The sequence below is a fragment of the Symphalangus syndactylus genome, chromosome 16 (genome assembly GCF_028878055.3).
Source record: "Symphalangus syndactylus isolate Jambi chromosome 16, NHGRI_mSymSyn1-v2.1_pri, whole genome shotgun sequence".
Classification (NCBI taxonomy): Eukaryota; Metazoa; Chordata; class Mammalia; order Primates; family Hylobatidae; genus Symphalangus; species Symphalangus syndactylus.
The window spans coordinates 45,657,754-45,676,890 of NC_072438.2; the positions used below are offsets into that span (position 1 = coordinate 45,657,754).

The 19,137-nt window shown below is 41.4% G+C and overlaps 1 protein-coding gene across 5 annotated transcripts in view; it reads left to right on the forward strand.

Moving 5' to 3' along the window:
* Positions 1-19,137, forward strand: part of FAM114A1 (family with sequence similarity 114 member A1) — a 106,797-nt gene that overhangs the window by 71,951 nt on the left and 15,709 nt on the right. For 3 of the 5 annotated variants that reach the window (XM_055246030.2, XM_055246032.2, XM_055246031.2), the window contains one exon: positions 210-2,475. The exons of the other annotated variants lie outside the window; for them this stretch is intronic. In XM_055246030.2, the coding sequence (XP_055102005.1) occupies positions 210-311 (102 nt within the window). In that variant the 3' untranslated portion in view covers positions 312-2,475. Of the gene's footprint in view, positions 1-209; positions 2,476-19,137 lie in introns of those variants that run through there. 5 annotated transcript variants of the gene reach the window in all.

Consider the following 19,137-nt stretch of genomic DNA (forward strand, 5'->3'; position numbering starts at 1 on the left):
ATTCTCTCTGTTAGTATAGATAATTGAGAGCTGGACATGCCCCATCCAAAAGCATGCTTTAAGCACTTGCTTTAAGCACCAATATTGCAAGATAAATATAATCCAATATTGGGGGGTGGGTTGAAGAGTGGGAACATTATCCAGTTGGAAGTATCATCAAGGTTGAACTATGAAAATAACCCTTCAACCTCATTTTTCTCCTCTCGCAGGGCTGCAACAGCACGACTTACATACAGGATGCCTTCCAGCTGCTGCTGCCTGTTCTGCAGGTCTCACATATCCAGACCAGTTGTTTGAAAGCACAGCTGTGACCTGGCCAGACTCCATCTAGTTAAAGGAGACAGCTGGCCGCCTTGCCTCAATATATACCATTTAAGGGGATGTTCTCTGTGCACCTGGCCACAGACATCCATTTGAGGACACTACAAGCAATTTTGCACAGACAATATTGAGAATGCAAATTTAGAGAGAGTTATCATTTCTCTCAGTGTGTATAATTGTTTTTACAAACAATTGTGTTTTCTTTATGTTAATTTAAACTTACACGGCTTATATTGAAAATTTCCTTTCATCTGAAATTTATTTACAAATATTCGTGTTCATTTTCCTGGTTAAGCATGCTATATTTAGAAATTCATGGGCAGACCTTAGACTTTTTTTTAATCCTTTAAGTTTCAACCTTTAAATGTTCCACTCTTATAGTATTACTTTAAATCAATTCTAAAACTGAACTTTGTTTTGTTACATAAATATCTCAGGCAAAAATAACACTACTTATAGATTTTACCTATTATGGTAAAAAAAGGAACATATTGTCATCCTTTTTTTTTTTTTTTTGAGACAGATCCTCACTCTGCCACCAGGCTGGAGTGTGTTGGCGTAATCTCAGCTCACTGCAACCTCTGCCTCCTGGGTTCAAGCGATTCTCCTGCCTCAGCCTCCTGAGTAGCTGGGACTACAGGCGTGTGCCACCACGCCCAGCCAATTTTTTTTGTATTTTTAGTAGAGACAGGGTTTCACCATGTTGGCCAGGATGGTCTCGATCTCCTGACCTCGTGATCCACCCGCCTCGGCCTCCCAAAGTGCTGGGATTACAGGCTTGAGCCACCGCACCCAGCCAGTCATTCATTCTTGCAACAAGCATTTATTGAGCACGTACTGTGTGCTCACAGTAAAGAAACATGATCTTATCCCAGTAGAGGTAGATATTCTGAAAGAGAATAATTCTTAAACTGCTTAAAACAGGGGTCCCCACTCCCAGGCCACAGACCTGTACCAGTCCATGGCACTGGTTAGGAACCAGGCCACACAGCAGGGGGTGAGCGGTGGGTGAGTGAGCACAGCTTCATCTGTATTTACAGCTGCTCCCCATAGCTTGCATTACTGCCTGAGCTCTGCCTCCTGTCAGGTGAGCAGCAGCGTTAGAGTCCCATGGGAGTGCGAACCCTGTTGTGAACTGCACATGCGAGGGATCTAGGTTGTGCGCTCCTTATGAGAATCTAATGCCTGATGAATCTAATGCCTCAAGATTTGAGGTTGAATAGTTTCGTGCCAAAACCATCCCCCATCCCCATACCGCTACCCCAAGTCCATGAAAAATTGTCTTCCATGAAACCGGTCCCTGATACCAGAAAGGTTGGCGACCACGGGCTTAAAATACCAATAAATTTTTGAACCTTAAAAACGTTGAAGAATAAGGTAAATTGGTGTTTTCTTTAATGTCCTACTCTTTGTTGCATTTCCTATACTCTTTACACTACTTTATCCCAAACTATATATATGAGGTGAAAATATATATATGAAAAGGGATACTAAAGAATATTTAGTTTAAAATTAATTTCTTATGATCATGAGCACATGATGGCATAATTACAAAGCTTGGAAGTATTCAAATAGAAAATCAAAAGTGTTTCAATACAGTAGAATCCCAGGACTGCCTTTTAAAATCGCTTCACAGATCACACTCGCTGGTGGCAAATATCATCATCGTTGCTAAAGGACAGAAAATACTGATGTGTGTTTTAACTAACTGGTATATTGATCCATGGGAGGCTGCACAGAAGACCCTGCAGCCAGGAGGGGCATTGTCAGTGGCTGAGCTCCACGCCTTCATTGCAGCTGCGTGTTCTATAGAATACACCTGCTTCACAGCCCTGTGGACGTCCCTACAGGCACTGTCATGTGAAGCCTTGCCTAGTAGCTCTCTCCAGAGCAAATGAAGCTGACAGTTTTGCAAGGTGGAAACCTCTTACTCACATTTGCTTTGATTCCCCGATGGAGTAGACTGCCTTTGTTCCATACAGGCAAAGTAGGGATATTTTAATATCATCCTACTTCTTATTAGCATTTTATTTGTCAATGTACTGTATTTCATTTGTATGTCTCCTGAAACATGCAAATAGAAAACATAAGAACACTTTATGTACAATCTGGAAAAAAATTACCTGAGAAATCAATTAAAGATTTTTCCCCTTTTCTGATTGCCAGAAATGTTTTTGTTATTAAGTCTAGAGAATGATTAACTGATGAAAATGTTGCATTCACCTCTTCATCAATTTTAGACTTTTTATGTGTGGAGCAGAGGAAATGATTTAGATTTACAATTTCTTCACATCAGTTTTTTGTTGTTTTTTGTTGTTGTTGTTTTGTTTTTTGCATCAGATGGGTTTAGATATTAAGCGGAAATGTAAAAGAGAAAAAAGTGGCAGGGCTCAGTGGCTCACACCTGTAATCCCAGCACTTTGGGAGGCTGAGGTGGGCGGATTACCTGAGGTCAGGAGTTCGAGACCAGCCTGGTCGACATGGTAAAACCCCGTCTCTGCTAAAAATACAAAAAAATTAGCCAGATGTGGTGGCTCACGCCTGTAGTCCCAGCTACTCGGGAGGCTGAGGCAGTAGAATCATTTGAGCCCAGGCGGCAGAGGTTGCAGTGAGCCAAGATGCACCACTGCACTCCAGTCTGGGCAGCACAGGGAGATGCTGTCTCAATTAAAAAAATAAAAAGAGAAACAAGTATTTTTCAAGGAGCTAGAATCCCAGACTTAGACTTTAAGCCTAACTGCACCTGTGTAATGGGTGCATAGCAAAAACTTTAATGATGAAATATAAATGTTTAAAAGAATAAGAGATAATTATTCAAAAAGAAGTGGTTGGTGTCATTGGCATTGCAATTATCTTCTAATGCTGGAATGCCTAAGGTTGCCAGGTGAAGACAGGCTGAGAGATGATTCCCTGGGCCTAGTTCCATAGTCTGTGAATTACATTATTTCAGCGAGAATAATCACTTAAAATAGATCCACCCGCCAGGATTTCTTACAATACTGTTTTTCATCATCACTTTTAAATAATTGCTTCTTTGCTTTGCTTTAAAATCTGGCAAAGTGCAGGATCCAGATCTGTGCAAATGTCAGTCAGTTACTAAATGAATGATTTAACAGGCTTACCTTGGAAGTTTTTTATTCCTTCAATAATCCTTTACATAAATTGCATTCATTTCATTCTATGCAATTACCCTGAACAAGCGTGCCAGTTTTTTCTTAACATCAAGTGCAAAATAAGTTCTAGTCTAAATAATGAATGTAGGCCTGTGCCTGTGCCTTATTAAATAAGAAGCATCAAAAGCAGATCTCAAAATCAAAGTAAAATGAGTTCAAGAAAAACTGCTTTCAGGTATTGATACAGACAGATCAAAAGGGCAAAATTGAGTCCCAAATCTTAAAGCATAGGCCTTAGCTTAAATATTATACCCCACCAAGAAGAGAAAGGCTCTGTTTTCTCTGAGTGTCACCCTGGGCTGCACAACAAGCTCATAGCTAAACGAGCAGTGTGATGAGCTGAGGCCCTGGCAGGGGTGAGCGAGGTGCTACAGCCTCAGCAGTACCAGCTAAGGAACTATGGACCTCAGATGAGGGCTCAAAGGGGTTGAAGGAAGTTCCAGCCTTGGGCAGGCTGAAGTAAAGTGCTGAATACAAGGTAGAGGCCTGAATAGGGAAATAAGAGAGTTCCTTTGTGGTTTGTAGAAATTAGCTTCCCCAAGGTGCTCAAATACCTGGGAAGTCACCTTCTGCACAGGCGGCCATGCTGTTTTCATGTTAGAAATAAAGGCAGACAGATTCCAATCACAGCCATCCTGGAGGTGCAAGATATAACATCGCAGGGAAGCAATTTAGCAAAAATTTGAAATGAACATTTAATTTCTCATCTTTCCTAAAAACGTGTGTGTGTGTGTGTGTGTGTGCCTGTTGAACAGATGGGGTTGATCATAATACATGACTTCAAATGATTTAATTTTTTATAAAAGCAATTATTTTTCAGGATCAAGCTAGTTTTTTCTATAATGTAAAAACTACCCTTTCATCTTCCTCCTAAGTGTGCCCTACATTTCGATATGCAGATCCAGGCTTCAACTTGGTGTCTTAAATTACCGTGTTTGCAAAGGCTCATTAGAAGAGATCATACTGAAAATCCATTTTAGAACTTCAGGTTCGCTCTGGTTTTGCAGTTGATTAGAATTCTTCACACCATAGGAGTGTATTCAGACCAGCCATTCTTCCCATAAAAGAAAAAAAGGATATAGTTAACCATGTGTTTTATTTTTCTAGATTATCTCATCACTTATGCAAGTTTATGTTCATTTTCTGTATGTCCATCTGTGCTGGATGCTGCACTAGAATATCTACTATTATCCAATTCTGAGGAAAGATACCATTCTATTTTTTTCTTTCTTTCTACTTCTTTCTTCTTCCTTCTTTCTTCTTTCTTTTCTTTCTTTCTTTCTTGCTTTCTTTCTTCTTTTTTTCGTTTTTTTTTTTTCTTTTGAGACACACTATCACTCTGTCTCCCAGGCTGGAGTGCAGTAGTGCAATCTCGGCTTGCTGCAACCTCCGCCTCCCAGGTTCAAGCAATTCTGCCTCAGCCTCCCAAGTAGCTGGGATTATGGGTGCACACCACCACACCCGGCTAATTTTTGTATTTGTTTAGTAGAGACGGGGTTTCACCATGTTGGCCAGGCTGGTCTCGAACTCCTGAGCTCATGTGATCTGCCCGCTTCAGCCTCCCAAAGTGCTGGGATTACAGGCGTGAGCCACCGCACCTGGCCTATTTTTTTTTCTTAGACCCTGAAAATAATCTGAATTATTCTACCCTTTGAACACCTTACCTTTACCAATGATTAAATTATTACATCCCAAACAGTAGGAAATGTATTAATGGTATTTCTGCTATTTCTGGTGTCTGGGGTCATCATAGACTGGGAATAGAAGCTGATTATGGAGGGTCAGAATTTTGTGTTGAGATTTAAACTACATTTACCTTTGGATCAGAGTGAATTTTTCTCCGCCTGAGCTGTCAGCCAAAAAGCAATTGGATTATATCAGCCTGTGGTCACTGCTGACTCACTTGACAGGCTTGTCTCTTGTATTAGTCTCAAAGGAATTCTATATTGCAAAAGAAGAATATGTTTATTTCTTAAATGCCTTCACTGAGTGCAGAAGTTTAGGGTGATCCAGAGATATTCTATTTCCCTGCCCTGGGTTTCACCATCAGGCTTGGAAGCTGCCACTTGGAAGGAAAAGCAAGCATAGAAGCCAAGGCCAGATGGATGAAACCTTGGCAAAAAACAAGGCTGAGCTTCTGCCTCTGAGTCTCTGCCATCTTTTTCCTTTTTCTCTCTCAGGATTTTTTTTTTTTTTTTTTTTTTTTGACAGTCACCAAGTACCTGTCTTCCAGGATCAGCTTTTAACATCCTGCCCCTCTTTTCCGTATCTCTTATTTCCCTTCTCTTCTTCTACATTTTTTTGTCTTATTTCCCCATTAACCAGAAAACAATTCGTACAAAAGATTCGGTCATAATCACTAACATGCATTTATTGTGTGCTGGGCACTGTGCTGAGTATTTTATTTGCATTATCCCACTTCATCTCCGTAATCACCCTATTAGGTAGATATTATTATCATCTCCCTGCACAAATGAGAACATTGAGACCCAGAGACATTATCTACCTTGTCCAGAATTACACAACTAGTAAAAAAAAAAGAGCCAGGATTCAAACCCAGGTCAGTTCAGCCTGAGTAGCTAGTGTTTTTAACTATTAGAGCCTCCCAACAAAACAAATGTAACATGGTTATTTTTAGAGACACTTGCACACTTAGATTAGCTCTAAGGTAGATTTGAGCTGTGAGGTAGATTTGTAGCTGAAAGATTTGGTTGTCAACTTTGGTTGTTTCCATGCAACTGAGAACAAACTGAGACTAAAGAGACACAGAATGAAGCCACGTGAAGTTATTTGGCCCCTGGGTGATTCTCACCACAGGCCTCTTCATCATTTCACAGACATTTACATCAAGCAGTTTCCTGGTCATCATCAACACAGCATCCTGTCTCACAGGTGACTTTGATATCACAAAAACGTCTCCATTTCCTTCTCCCTTCCCCTTCTCTGGTGCCAAGGAAGCCCATTTGTACATTACCACCTTCCTGAAAATCCTTAACCCTCTACTACCTTCCGAAAGCGTGGGGGTTTTTTACTTATCTAGACAGCCTTTAAGCTGAATCTTCAGTACCAAGCTCTGTGAGACACTGATTGATGTTTAAAGAAGTACTGAATAATGCCTTTCTACCCCTGAACTTGTTTCCTGTTAAGCTCAGGAACTAATGATCACGGTGGTGGTGATAGTGATGTGATGATGATGGCATACTTACTGATCATTCGCTATATTTCAGACACAAAGTACAGAGTCTCTACCTCTACAATCTCATTTAATCCTCCATATCAACCTTAGGATATAGCTACTATTATTATCGTTTCCATTTTACAGATGGAAAATGAAGCTCAGAGAGATTGAGTGATCTGCCTATGATTATCCGACTAAGAATTAGAAAAGCTGGGATTTATATCCAAGCAGTATGTAGAATTCTAAACATAGCCATGGAGAAGCAGATACCTGGTCATAAAGAAGAAAATTTGCTCATTTTTTCCTGGGGCTGAGTTCCCCTCTTTCAGCTAATGTTTGGCCTCCTCCTCCCTGCTCTCTATCCTGTGGCCTCAAGTAGCGACAAATTGCTCCACAAATCTCTCTGTCAGACAGCCAACCACGTTTCTCCTGCCAGCACCCCTGATCCCAGGAGAAAATGAGTGCCCTATGTGACCTGGTCTCCCTCATGTTATAAACCTTGTATGTTGAGTGATTCATTTCTCATTGAAAAATATGATCGCCTTTCGACATTTCTGCAGGAGCGCTCTAGTCAACTCCCCTTGGGAAAAAAATTCCACTGGTAGGAAGTGATGAAGGACAAGAACCCAAATGATGAACTGCAGGACAGAAAGACCCCGGCCATTTCTCTGTCAGAAAAAAATCATTTGTTCCCACAGGGTATCTTGATCAGGAAGGTTTTTCCCTCAGACATCCGCGCGGCTTCCTCCCTCGCTTCTTGAAGGTGTTTATTCAAAAACCACCTTTTGAATAAAGCACCTTTCCCACCCTCGTATTTTTTCTCTTCAGGACATACCACTGTCTAACATCCTTTATATCCTACCGATTTTTCTGTTATCTGCCTTGCACAAGGATGTAGATTCCAGGAGAAGAGGGATTTGTCTGTGTTTTGTTTGTTACCATATTCCTAACACCCACAGCAGTGCTTGGCAAGTAGTCGGTGCTCAATAATTATTTGTTGAGTTAACAAATAGGTCAAAGTCTTCTGTGTATAATCTGTAAATGCTGAATGAGAGAACGGAAATAGCTGTAGTATAGGGTAATTTGTGGGAAAATATCTGGTTGAGTTACATTAGGAAATGTTAACTGTGAAGTAATGGTGCTCATTTCAACGGTATGTGGTGGTATAGCATAAATGAGTATGATTGGGGAGCTTAGAAATGAGTAAGCTTTTTCCCAATAAAATTAATACGATGTACTCTTTTTTTACTTCGAAGAATTCACTGTTTGAGGGGTCTTTCAAGATTCTTCAGGATAAGATAGACTGCAGTGAAAATTCAGAAGCCGTGAAGAAGTTAATGGTGGTGCACGAATACTCTGGAATATTATGCAACAGTAAAAACAAAAGAATAGAATAGATCCCTGTAGTGACAGCTCCAAGATGTGTAATTGAGTGAAAAAAAAAGAAGCTATAGTATGATATTTGTCTACAATAACATGTTTGTACACACACACACACCTAGAAGATCCAAAAGGATACACATGAAACTGTTAACATTGCTTATAACCAGAAGTGAAAGGGGGTGCCATAGGTGGGGGAAAACATCAGAATTTCACAATAATCAAAAGGGACTGCAATGTTATTTGCAATAATTATGTTTGTATAATGAAATGTATTAATGGAATACTTATGTAACTAAACTTTTAGAAATCAAAACAGGAAGCAAAATAAATTGCTTCTGATCAGGGAGGTAAGAGGATAGGGCCCTGCCAGAGACAGAAAGTGTAAAAACACACAGATTGTTTTTCACTAGAAGAGCCAGAAGTGTCCATGAGAGTGTCTAAATGATTTGAATTTATTTGTCATCGATGTGCCTCTAAGTTTCTAACACAAAGTTGATGACTCTACACATCTCTCCTTGCTTTCCTGAGAAAAGCCCAAACCAAGTATTTCAAATGCATAATTTGTAAAGATTGTGATGATGTACACAGAAAAATTTGTCATTTCCATCTCATTGAAAAAGGCCTCTCACTTCCTTAGCCAGATCGCCTCTCTAATCCTCAGACTAAAACTGAACAGCTCTGGGATACAAAATGACTACAGAAGCAATTTCAGAAACTTCTGGAGGGAAGCATCACACAAATGAATGATTCTGTGGTTCAGAATTATTAGCTTGATGCCCAGATGCATATATTTGCAAGAGGCAGTTTACAATCTGCTCATCTTAAAAAATGCAGCACAAGGGGATTTAAATCCCTGCATTTGCAATTTCTGTCTCTCCCTCTTCAAATTTATGGTGAAAAAGTAGACACCAGTAATGTGTCAGGGTTGAGTGAACTGAGGTGTCTGCTCTGCTCTCACAGCTCTATTTCACTCAAAGGAGAGTAATAAATGGAAAGCAACAAAAAGTCTCAGCAGATAATGAATTTGCATCCTAATGAACTTCCCAAACTACAAAATGGATTTGTAATTTACTTGATATTGCCCAAACCATTTGGTGCCTGTAGTGAGGTGTTAAAGTATTTTGGACATTTTAGACCACAAATATGCATTTTAAGCAGTTCCTCAATGATTCAAGAAGGCTCTGAACTACCTTTCCCTATCAAGGTAAAATTTTCCATCAATGACAGTGGAAGGCATGTTTCCATCCTTCCCTGTTTACTGCCTTGATAATGATGTGATTGATTACTAAGGAGTCTTGGTCTATTCTACAGACCCTGGGACTACAGTGTGGCCATTTATATAAGATATGGGTGTTACAAGCCAATGCGTGGTATCACACATCTGTCTTTATTTTAAAACCACTTGGTCTCTGGCAAGAATTGTAGAGTGGAGGCTCACATTTATTCAAGGGAAGTCATGTGCAAAATAACATGTTTGCTTGCTGAACAGGTCTGTCACTTGTTGGTCATCTCCATCTGGGTTTGCTGCAAAGGAAGCAGTCGATCGGTCACTACTAGGGCATCAATACCAAATAGGAATAATACATATGAAATGGTCTGAAATTAGTAGGCTTTATAAATAAAAAGCAGCTAGGCACAGTGGCTCATGCCTATAACCCCAATACTGTGGGAGGCTGAAGCGAGAGGATCGCTTGAACTCAGCAGTTCGAGGCTGCAGTAAGCTATGACTGTACCACTGAACTCCAGCCTGGGGAACAGAGGGAAACCCTATTTCTAAAATTAAAAAAAAAAAAGACTCATTGATTTTTAAAGATCTCTATGTATTGCATCCAAATGTTGCCTTTTTTTTCATGCCAGAGCTAAAATGGAAATAAGTCATGAGATAAAGTAAAAGAGAACATTTACTGATTTTCATGAACTCATACTTTTTATTCATTTAGTCACCTCTCTATCCTTATGTTCATCCAGTCAGTCCACAAACATTTATTACAACTGTTGTATACTTTCCCAAGTAAAATAAGGTTCAATTTGAAATTTACTTTGCACTTCTTTCATTCAAAATTATATATTAGCCTGAGCAAAGCAATCCACTGGATATATCTATGGCTTCTGAAACCACCCACTATGTGCTGGTGACATTCAAATTTCTACATGGAGCCCAGATATCACTCTTGAATTCCACCTTTATCATCAACTTCCTACCAGACCCCAGTTCATCAGTATTTAAGTGTCCCACTAAACTTAATTGGAACACATCCAAATTGAATTAATCCTCTTTCCCCCTCCTCTTATTCTCTATTTGAGCTGGATGTATAGTGTGGCCTCTGCCAGAAGCCCAGCTATGGCCATAGATTGTTGCTTTTCCTCACCCTCAACACACAGCCAGTTTCCAAGTGCTATTAACTACTCTTTTGTGTATCTTCCTCCATCCCATTGCCTTGGTCTTGCTTCACTTTCTTCTCATCCTTCCTGCAAACTAGTGTGATAGAGCAGCCTGGTCTCAGCACAGGTCTCAGTTCCCTTCCAAACCATCCATGAGAGTAGTGTCAGCATAGTCTCTCAGAAAGTGCAAATCTGGTTATTCTTCTGTTTCAAACCTTCACTGGCTCACCGCAGCATTCAGGAAAATGCCCAAACAAGGCCTTTTTATGGTCTGGCCCCTGCCTATCTTTTCAGGCACCTCCCGCAAGACTCAAGTGTAAAATCCTCCAAAATCCTCACCAGTTATCCCTTGCACCGTGAGCCTTCTTACCTCTATATAGCGGCAATTTAACTCATGCAGCTACTACTATGCATTGATTAGAGACCATGAGGGACTCACATGAATTGAAAGACTCACTAGTATTGATGTCATAGACCAATGCGTTCGTAAAATCAGCATAGCATCATTAGCACAAATGAAACTGGGCTTTAATGGAATTTATCTTTGGCTAGATTGTTTTTTAATCTAGCTGTGGCACCACCCCAAAAGAGTAAATGAAATTCCACATGTCAGCCAGGCGTGGTGGCTCATGCCTGTAATCTCAGCACTTTGGGAGGCTGAGGCAGGTGGATCACGAGGTCAGGAGTTCAAGAGCAGCCTGGCCAACATGATGAAACCCCATCTCTACCAAAAATATAAAAAATTAGCCGGGTATGGTGGCACGCATCTGTAATCCCAGCTACCTGGAGGCTGAGGCAGGAGAATTGCTTGAACTTGGTTGGTGGAGGTTGCAGTGGGCCACACCGCTGCACTCCAGCCTGGGCAACAGAGACTCCATCTCAAAAAAAAAAAAAAAAAGAAAGAAATTCCACATGTCCTCCTATGTCTCAGTATTCTTACTGTGGTGATTCAAGAACTGGTTTTTAGGGAAAACTGGAAAGAAAACACAAAGGATTTTTCTAGAAAATGTGTTTGCTTAGCCATTAATAAACTTGTTTTTCCTTAACCATCAGGACTTAGTTTGTTATTATGCATTGGAACTCTCCAAGAGAGGGATTTAAGGAGCAGCTTTTCTCCAGGTTGAACAGGGAAGCCTGGTTTCAGAGCACTGATTAACAGCTACCCATAGTGATTTTCTTTGAATGCAATCTGGCTTCCCTGTATTCCAGTGTAATAAATCATTCTTTCAGCTGTGCAGTAGCATTTAAGGACTACCTGCTTAATCTTTAATTGGCTAAGAAGTTACAAGCTCAAATTATATAGTGTAAAAATATTGCAATAGATCACAGTACTGTCAATTTTCTCCTACAGAAGAACTCTGACATTCTCAAACGTAACAAAGCTCACCTCTCACATTAATGACTGAAATGTCCTTGGAATAGAGAATGACATAGTTATTATTTGCAAAGAAAGTATACTTCTGTCTCCTGAATGTCAGGAGCCCACACGTCAGGTGCACATGAGTGTGTGTGTGTATGTGTGTGTTGGAGGACATGTAGACCTTGAATTAGGGCTTCATTTTCTGTACATCACTGATGAAGTAGCTTTATATGTGTTCCCTTCAGCACAGCCAACTTATCTTTTAACTAATCCTGTAAGGATAATTTAACTTATCCTTATCAAATGTGTCTCCTCCTCCAGGAAGTCTTCCCTCACTTACATCTTCTATCTAGATTCAGGTGCCCCTTGTCTGGGCTGCCACAGTGCTCCACTCATTGGTAATTTTCATGTTAGGTACATGGCTTGGTACTAGTAATTTAGAGATGAATAAAACTAGTCCCTCAAGGAGTTAAGACCCAGCCTACCCCTGTTCAAACTACATTGTAATTGTTTGGGTCACCTGTCTCTGGTATCGGACTGTGGCTGGTATATGCTAGGTGTCATATTAACAAATGGATGGATAAATAAAAGACCTTTGCTTCAACAACATGTTAATATCAAAAGGGAGACCATCCAGGGCTTTAATATGTAATAAATTTCCATTAAATTTCACTGGAAAAACTGCTAATAAACGAGGTCTGGGTGCTAAGGTGATGGAGGCGTCTCCACGCTGCTCACCTATTGTGTTGAGGTTAAACAGGTAAGAAACTAGCTTGTTTGGGGTACAGGTGGGCCAACCTGGGTCCCCAGGGAAGGGAGGCCTACATATTCAGGGCTCATACAATTGGGTCCCAAGAGAAGTCACATAATCTACTGTTAATTATACTAGAGTCGCCATTAAATCACACTCCTTTCTTTATTTAAGAAGAAAATTAGCTCTCTAGCTCACTGCAGACCACCCCTTCCCCCTTTCTCCTCTCTCCCTTACATACCCACCTTATCTAAGAAAAAGTTCAAATGTTTAGCCAATCAAGTCTAGCTTAGATTGTGCAATCTGACCCCAGCCAATAAAAAATGAGCACAAGGGCAAAATTTATGTCAAGAATAAAAGCTTTCACTCTCCTTTGTTCTGTGTGCTCTCTAGCGACTGACCAAACAAGAAGCACCCCTCTGCACAGAAGGAAATTTGCTTTGTTAAGAAATCCTTTGTCTAAGTACTCGTTTTCCTTATGACTCCGAGCATTTTTTCCAACATCTTCTCTTCTTCTCTCACCTCCTGATATGGTTTGTACCTGTGTCCCTACCCAAATCTCGTGTTGAATTGTAATCCCCAATGTTGGAGGTGAGGCCTGGTGGGAGGTGATTGGATCATGGGGCAGAGTTCTCATGGTTTTGCACCATCCCCTTGGTGTTGTTCTCATGATAGCGAGTGAGTTCTCCCGAGATCTGGTTTTTTAAAAGTGTGTGGCACCTCCCCCATCTCTTGCTCCTGCTTTTGCCGTGTAAGACACCCACTTCCCCTTCACCTTCTGTCGTGATTGTAAGTTTCCTGAGGCCTCCCCAGAAGCAGAAGCCACCGTACTTCCCATATAGCCTGCAGAACCATGAGCTAATTAAACCTCTTTTCTTTATAAATTACCCAGTCTCAGATATATCTTTATAGTAATACGAGAATAGACTAACATACCTCCCTACTGCGCCTGCTCCTCCATCCATCCCATCCCAACCAGCAGAGTCTCTAGAAGACACCCTGTGTGATTTCTGTCTCTGATAAAATTGCCGGCACTAAAACATGTCATTGAAAGAGGTCTTTTTTGCTTACATTGATCTAATTCTTCTGTAAAGAAGCAACAATTACTAAATCTGGAGAACTTTTCTTCTAGTATGAGTCTAATTGTCAGAATAAAGTTAGTAGAAATAAAGTAGACAATTTTTGTTTTGTTTTGTTTTGAGACGGAGTCTTGCTCTGTCACCCAGGCTGGAGTACAGTGGCACAATCTCGGCTCACTGCAACCTCTGCTTCCTGGGTTCAAATGATCCTCCTGCTTCAGACTCCTGAGTAGCTAGGATTACAGGCACCCACTACCACGCTTGGCTGATTTTTGTATTTTTAATAGAGATGGGGTTTCGCCATGTCGGCCAGGCTGGTCTCGAACTCCTGACCTCAGGTGATCACCCGCCTCAGCCTCTCAAAGTGCTGGGATTACAGGTGTGAGCTGCTGTACCCGGCCAACAATTTTTTAAGTATCCTTTTTTTCCTACTGAATTTTCTACCCTGAATAAAGATTAACACAAGAAAAATATCTCACTGTGATGTAATCATTAAGCACTGTTGTTTTGTTTGACATACTGGAACTTTGTAATGCTAAATTGCTTAAAAAGAAACCCTACATTGTTTGCCAAAATAAAAATGGAATAGAAGTGATTTCCTGTCTCTCTGTAGACAGGAAATTTCAAGTAGAAAAATGTGTTTTGAACCCAGCAAGGGGAAAGGGGACTTTCCAGATACTCAGTCCATGACTTTTTCTTATCATTGCTTGGGTGTTTTTGTATTGTAATAAATTTTCTTTTTTTTTTTTTTTTTTTAACCACAGAGGATCTCGACATGGCTTGAAAGAATTTCTCCTAAAAAATCAATTAACACATTGCTTATTGATCCTATTTTATGAGCATCCAAAATAAAAAGCTTAATTCTGTGCAATTCTTCTCACAACTACCAAATAATTGAGTTCTTTGAGGTACTTTGTTACATGGGTAGAGATGAGAGAATGTTTGTTGTGTAGGGAACTTGTGGTGGAGTATGGTTTATAAGTAGGCCTTCCAAGCATTGTTGAGATCAAGAGATTCGCAATACAGAACTCTCTACTAGAAGTGTTTATTAAAAGGATTTTTCTGTATTGAACAATCTTTTTTTCCTAAGAAAAAGATCCTAGCCAGGTATGGTGGCTCTCACTTATAATCTCAGCACTTTGGGAGCCTGAGGCAGGAAGATCACTTGAGGTCAGAAGTTCAACAAAAATGATTCACTTTTGCCTCCATGATTCAGTGATTAAGATGCAACAGAGCAGTGGGTTAAGAGCACAGACTTTAAAACCAGACTGCCTGGGTTTGAATTTTAACCCTGCCACTTGAAAGCTGTGTGACCTTGAACAAGTTTCTTAACCTCTCTTTGACTTAATTTCTTCGCTTATAAAAAGGGGTAATAATAATGGTACTTAGCTCCTAACCTTGTGAGGAGAATATGAATTCATTAATTAATACATGCTAGGTGCTTCATATGGTACCTGGCACATAGTCAATACTGTTCTAAATTCCCTTCCCAACTCCTATCCCAACCTTGGGCTACTTTTTACAGTGGTTGCATGAGCTATGGCTACCTTAAAGCAACTGAATAAGTAGAGCAGCTATATATCCTTTAGTGTGAGTGCAGAAAGATCCTTTCCCAATACACACAGCTTACAAGGGACAGACTTAGAAATGGTAATCACTTTCAGAACTCTAGCCCATATGCTTCCCTAGAGCAAATCACTTCCTTTCCAAACATGAATTCCATGTAAGAGAATAAACATTTACAGATAGCTGGAAAGAAGCAAGGCTCCATATAGGGACATAAACTAATGCCTGTCTTTGCCAGATACCAAGTCCCTGAGAGGTCTATCTCTGAAACAAGCCTTTAAACTACACAAAGCAAACTGTCAGTTTAGGGGGAAAATGAGGATTTTAACTCACTATCTCCTATTAAATATTGCAGATACACACACAGAGAGAGAAAAAGAAGAGAAGTTGTGCTTTACACTAAAAAGGGACTTAGGGAAAAAAAGCAGCCTGCACTACCCTGGGGAAAGGAGACCTTGTCTTCTTTCCAAATTCCATCATTGACAACCTCTGTGATGTGATCTTGGGTGAAACCCTTAACCGCTGGGGGCATCAGCTTCCTCAGCTGTAAAATGAGGGAGTTGAACTAGATCTACAAGATTTCTTACAGCTCCGACATCCTATGACTTTATAAAATAAAATAGATGTTAAATATATCCAGCAGGCAACAGAAACTAACTCTGGAAACATAAGCAGGAAAAGGATATTTTTGCAAGAATATCACTGGTAGCCCACGGAATCAAAGGGAAGGCTGGAGAACCAGGTTCAGAACTGATGTGGTTTGGCTGTGTCCCCAGCCAACTCTCATCTTGAATTGTAGCTCCCATAATTCCTACATGTCGTGGGAGGGACCCAGTGGGAGACAATTGAATCAGGGGGGTGGGTCTTTCCCATGCTATTCTTGTGATAGTGAATAAGTCTCACAAATCTGATGGTTTTAGTAAGGGGAGTTCCCCTGCACACACTTTCTTGCCTGCCACCATGTAAGACGTGACTTTGCTCCTCCTTCACCTTCTGCCATGATTGTGAGGCCTCCCCAGCCACGGAAAACTGTGAGTCCATTAAATCTCTTTCCTTTATAAATTGCCCAGTCTCGGGTATGTCTTCATTAGCAGCATGAAAACAGACTAGTACTAGAACCAAGGCAGTTTGGTGAGGATAGGGGATGTGTTTGGGGTTTAGAGGCAGGAATAACTGAACTAAGCTACTGAAGTGAATGAGCTTCATTTTTCTCACCCTTACCTCACTGAATCAAAAACTCAAAGTCCTAAGATAGAAGGTCAAATTAGCCTAGCTCAAGTTACATGCCTCTCATAGGCTGGTGGGCAAGAACCCTTGATTAATAGTCCTACCAAGACATTGTTCAACCTGTGAGAGGTGATTCCCTAAGAGGACATTGGGGTATGATTATGAGAAGTGCAATGACTACTGGGCAGCTCTTCACTACAAATGTTGTGTCTGTCTTTGTGATACCACACACTAATAGAACTTTTCTAAGTCAAAATTGATGGACTATTTTCACAGCTCATCCGAAAACAGATGTAACTTTAGATAGAGATATTGGCCCCATGACAACACTGTATCCATACACAGATGTGACCACCCATCACAAAATGTTAGACAATGACACATGGTTGCAGAACAGCCTTCGCATGCCTCAAGAGATTGTTCTGGGGGGAAGAAAAACACAAGTCTGTGTTTTGTTTTAAATGTTTCTCTCAGCTGGGCACGGTGGCTCACACCTGTAATCCCAGCACTTTGGGAAGCCAAGCCAGGAGGATCACAAGGGCAGGAGTTTGAGATTAGCCTGGCCGACATGGTGAAACACCATCTCTACTAAAAATACAAAAATTAGCTGGGCATGGTGGCACTCACCTGTAATCCCAGCTACTTGGGAGGCTGAAGCAGGAGAATTGCTTGAACCCAGGAGGGGGAGGTTGCAGTGAGCTGAGATCACGCCACTGCACTCCAGCTCTGGGCGACAGAGCATACTCCATTTCAAAAAAAAAAAAAAATGTTTCTCTCTTTGCACATCTCCTTGGATGTGAGAAGGAACATTCACAGAGGCACCCAAGAGTCATTTTCCTCTTCTTCCATGTTTACAGAGCCCTGGTTTTATTCTGATGGTCAATTCTCCTCCCCAACTTGAGAATCAGGTTAATCCTGATTGGTTGGAATTAGTCATGATGGTCCCATACCCCCTGCCATTGGGTGGTTTAAGGGTAGCTCTGTGACCTTGCTCTAGATGCTCTGACATGAGAATAAATCTGCTGGGGTTGAAGAGAAGAGAGTCCCTATCCTCAGAGATGCAGAAGCTGGAGATGATATGGTTCCCACTCTCACTCACAGTCTGGGAGGGAAAGAGAAATGAATACAACTAGCTGTGGTACAAGGCAAGATGTGAGAAGTACCACCATAAGAGGACCAAATCCTAGAAAAAACACAGAAAAAACAGACATTGTTCCATCTGGGGTGAGCAGGGGAGACTTCATGGACAAGGTGGCCTATCTGCCTTTGGTGAAAAGGATTTATAAAGATGAAAGGAAAGGGCAAATATAACAATCATTAAAAACGCAGGGAAGAGAAGGTGGTCTGAACGACTCTTTCATCCAGGGATGACTAAGTATAGGAGAGGGAAGAGTCCAACTTCAGGCTAGGATGAAAGTACAGAGTTTGGCAGAAATCCTCTGGAAAATAAAAATTCTTCTAGAAACTAAAAACTAGCTACAAGTTTGGGCAATATTTATTTTCTGCACACGGGAGTCTAGAAGGTCGTCATGTGTGTCTCATCTCTCCTCTTTTCTCTGCCTACCCTATCACCCCTGCATCAAATCACTTACCAAGCACCACCAATTCTCCATTCATATCCTCTCTTCTATCTCTTCTTTTTGTCACTCTAATTCCACCGTGTGCTTAATGACTGAAAGACTCCTGCATGGTGCCATGTTTCCTCTCTCCCTCTTCAATCTACACCTGAATTCTTTGAATGGCAGGCTAGGGACCTGGCTGCTTAGCAGGACGCAGAGGTCAAAGAGCTGAGTGTGGCTTACAGCTGGGGAGGAAAGCCTTCAGTGAGAGCCACAAACACAGGACTAAGCCACAAGTCATAGGGAGGGGTATGGGTGGGGCAAGGTCAAGTTTGGAACCAACTGGAAGGCAGGGTACACGAAAAGCTAGTGGTGTCAATGGGAAGCCATCAATCATACCAGGCACCAAGGACCACTGGTTGGTTTTTACTGGGGCCAGTTGTATGGAGAGGGGGAGAGAACTGCCAGGCTAAGGGAGGCACACAGAGCCAGTGACCACATAGCAACTTCAGTGAGATGACTTCTTCCAGGGCCCAGTTCACCCAGCCTCCTTGCGCTCCCTGAAGACATCTTTGAGTGCTCTCAGCCGCAGCCACTTCTCTCAGACACGCCCTCCATCCATTTTTCTCCCTTTGCCCTGTCTCTACCCCACAGAGCAGATTGTAGAAGCTGCACAGGCTTTGCAGCCTGACCAACCTAAGATTGAAGCATATCAATCGATAGGATTGGTGAGCTTCCCTTGGCCTCAGCTTCCTCAGAGAGAATGACACCTGTTTCAAGGCATCATTGTGAGGAAGAAATGAGAGTACACGGGGCCTATGCCAGATGTAGAGTGAAGGCTCGATAAATAGGTCTTTTTTATTTTTCAGAGACAGGGTCTCGCTCTGTCGCCTAGGTTGGAGTGCAGTGGTACAACCATAGCTCACTGCAGCCTCACACTCCTGGCCTCAAGCGATCCTCCTGCCTTTGCCTCTCAAAGTGCTGGGATTACAGGTGTGAGCCACTGCACCCAGCCTAGTTCTTTACCCAACAAATATTTATGAAGAACCTACTGTGAGCCAAACACCTTACCAGCTGCTGGAGATATTATGGTGAGCAGAACCAGACATGTTCCCTGTCCTCATGCAGCTTCCAGTCTAGAGAGGAAGACAGACATTA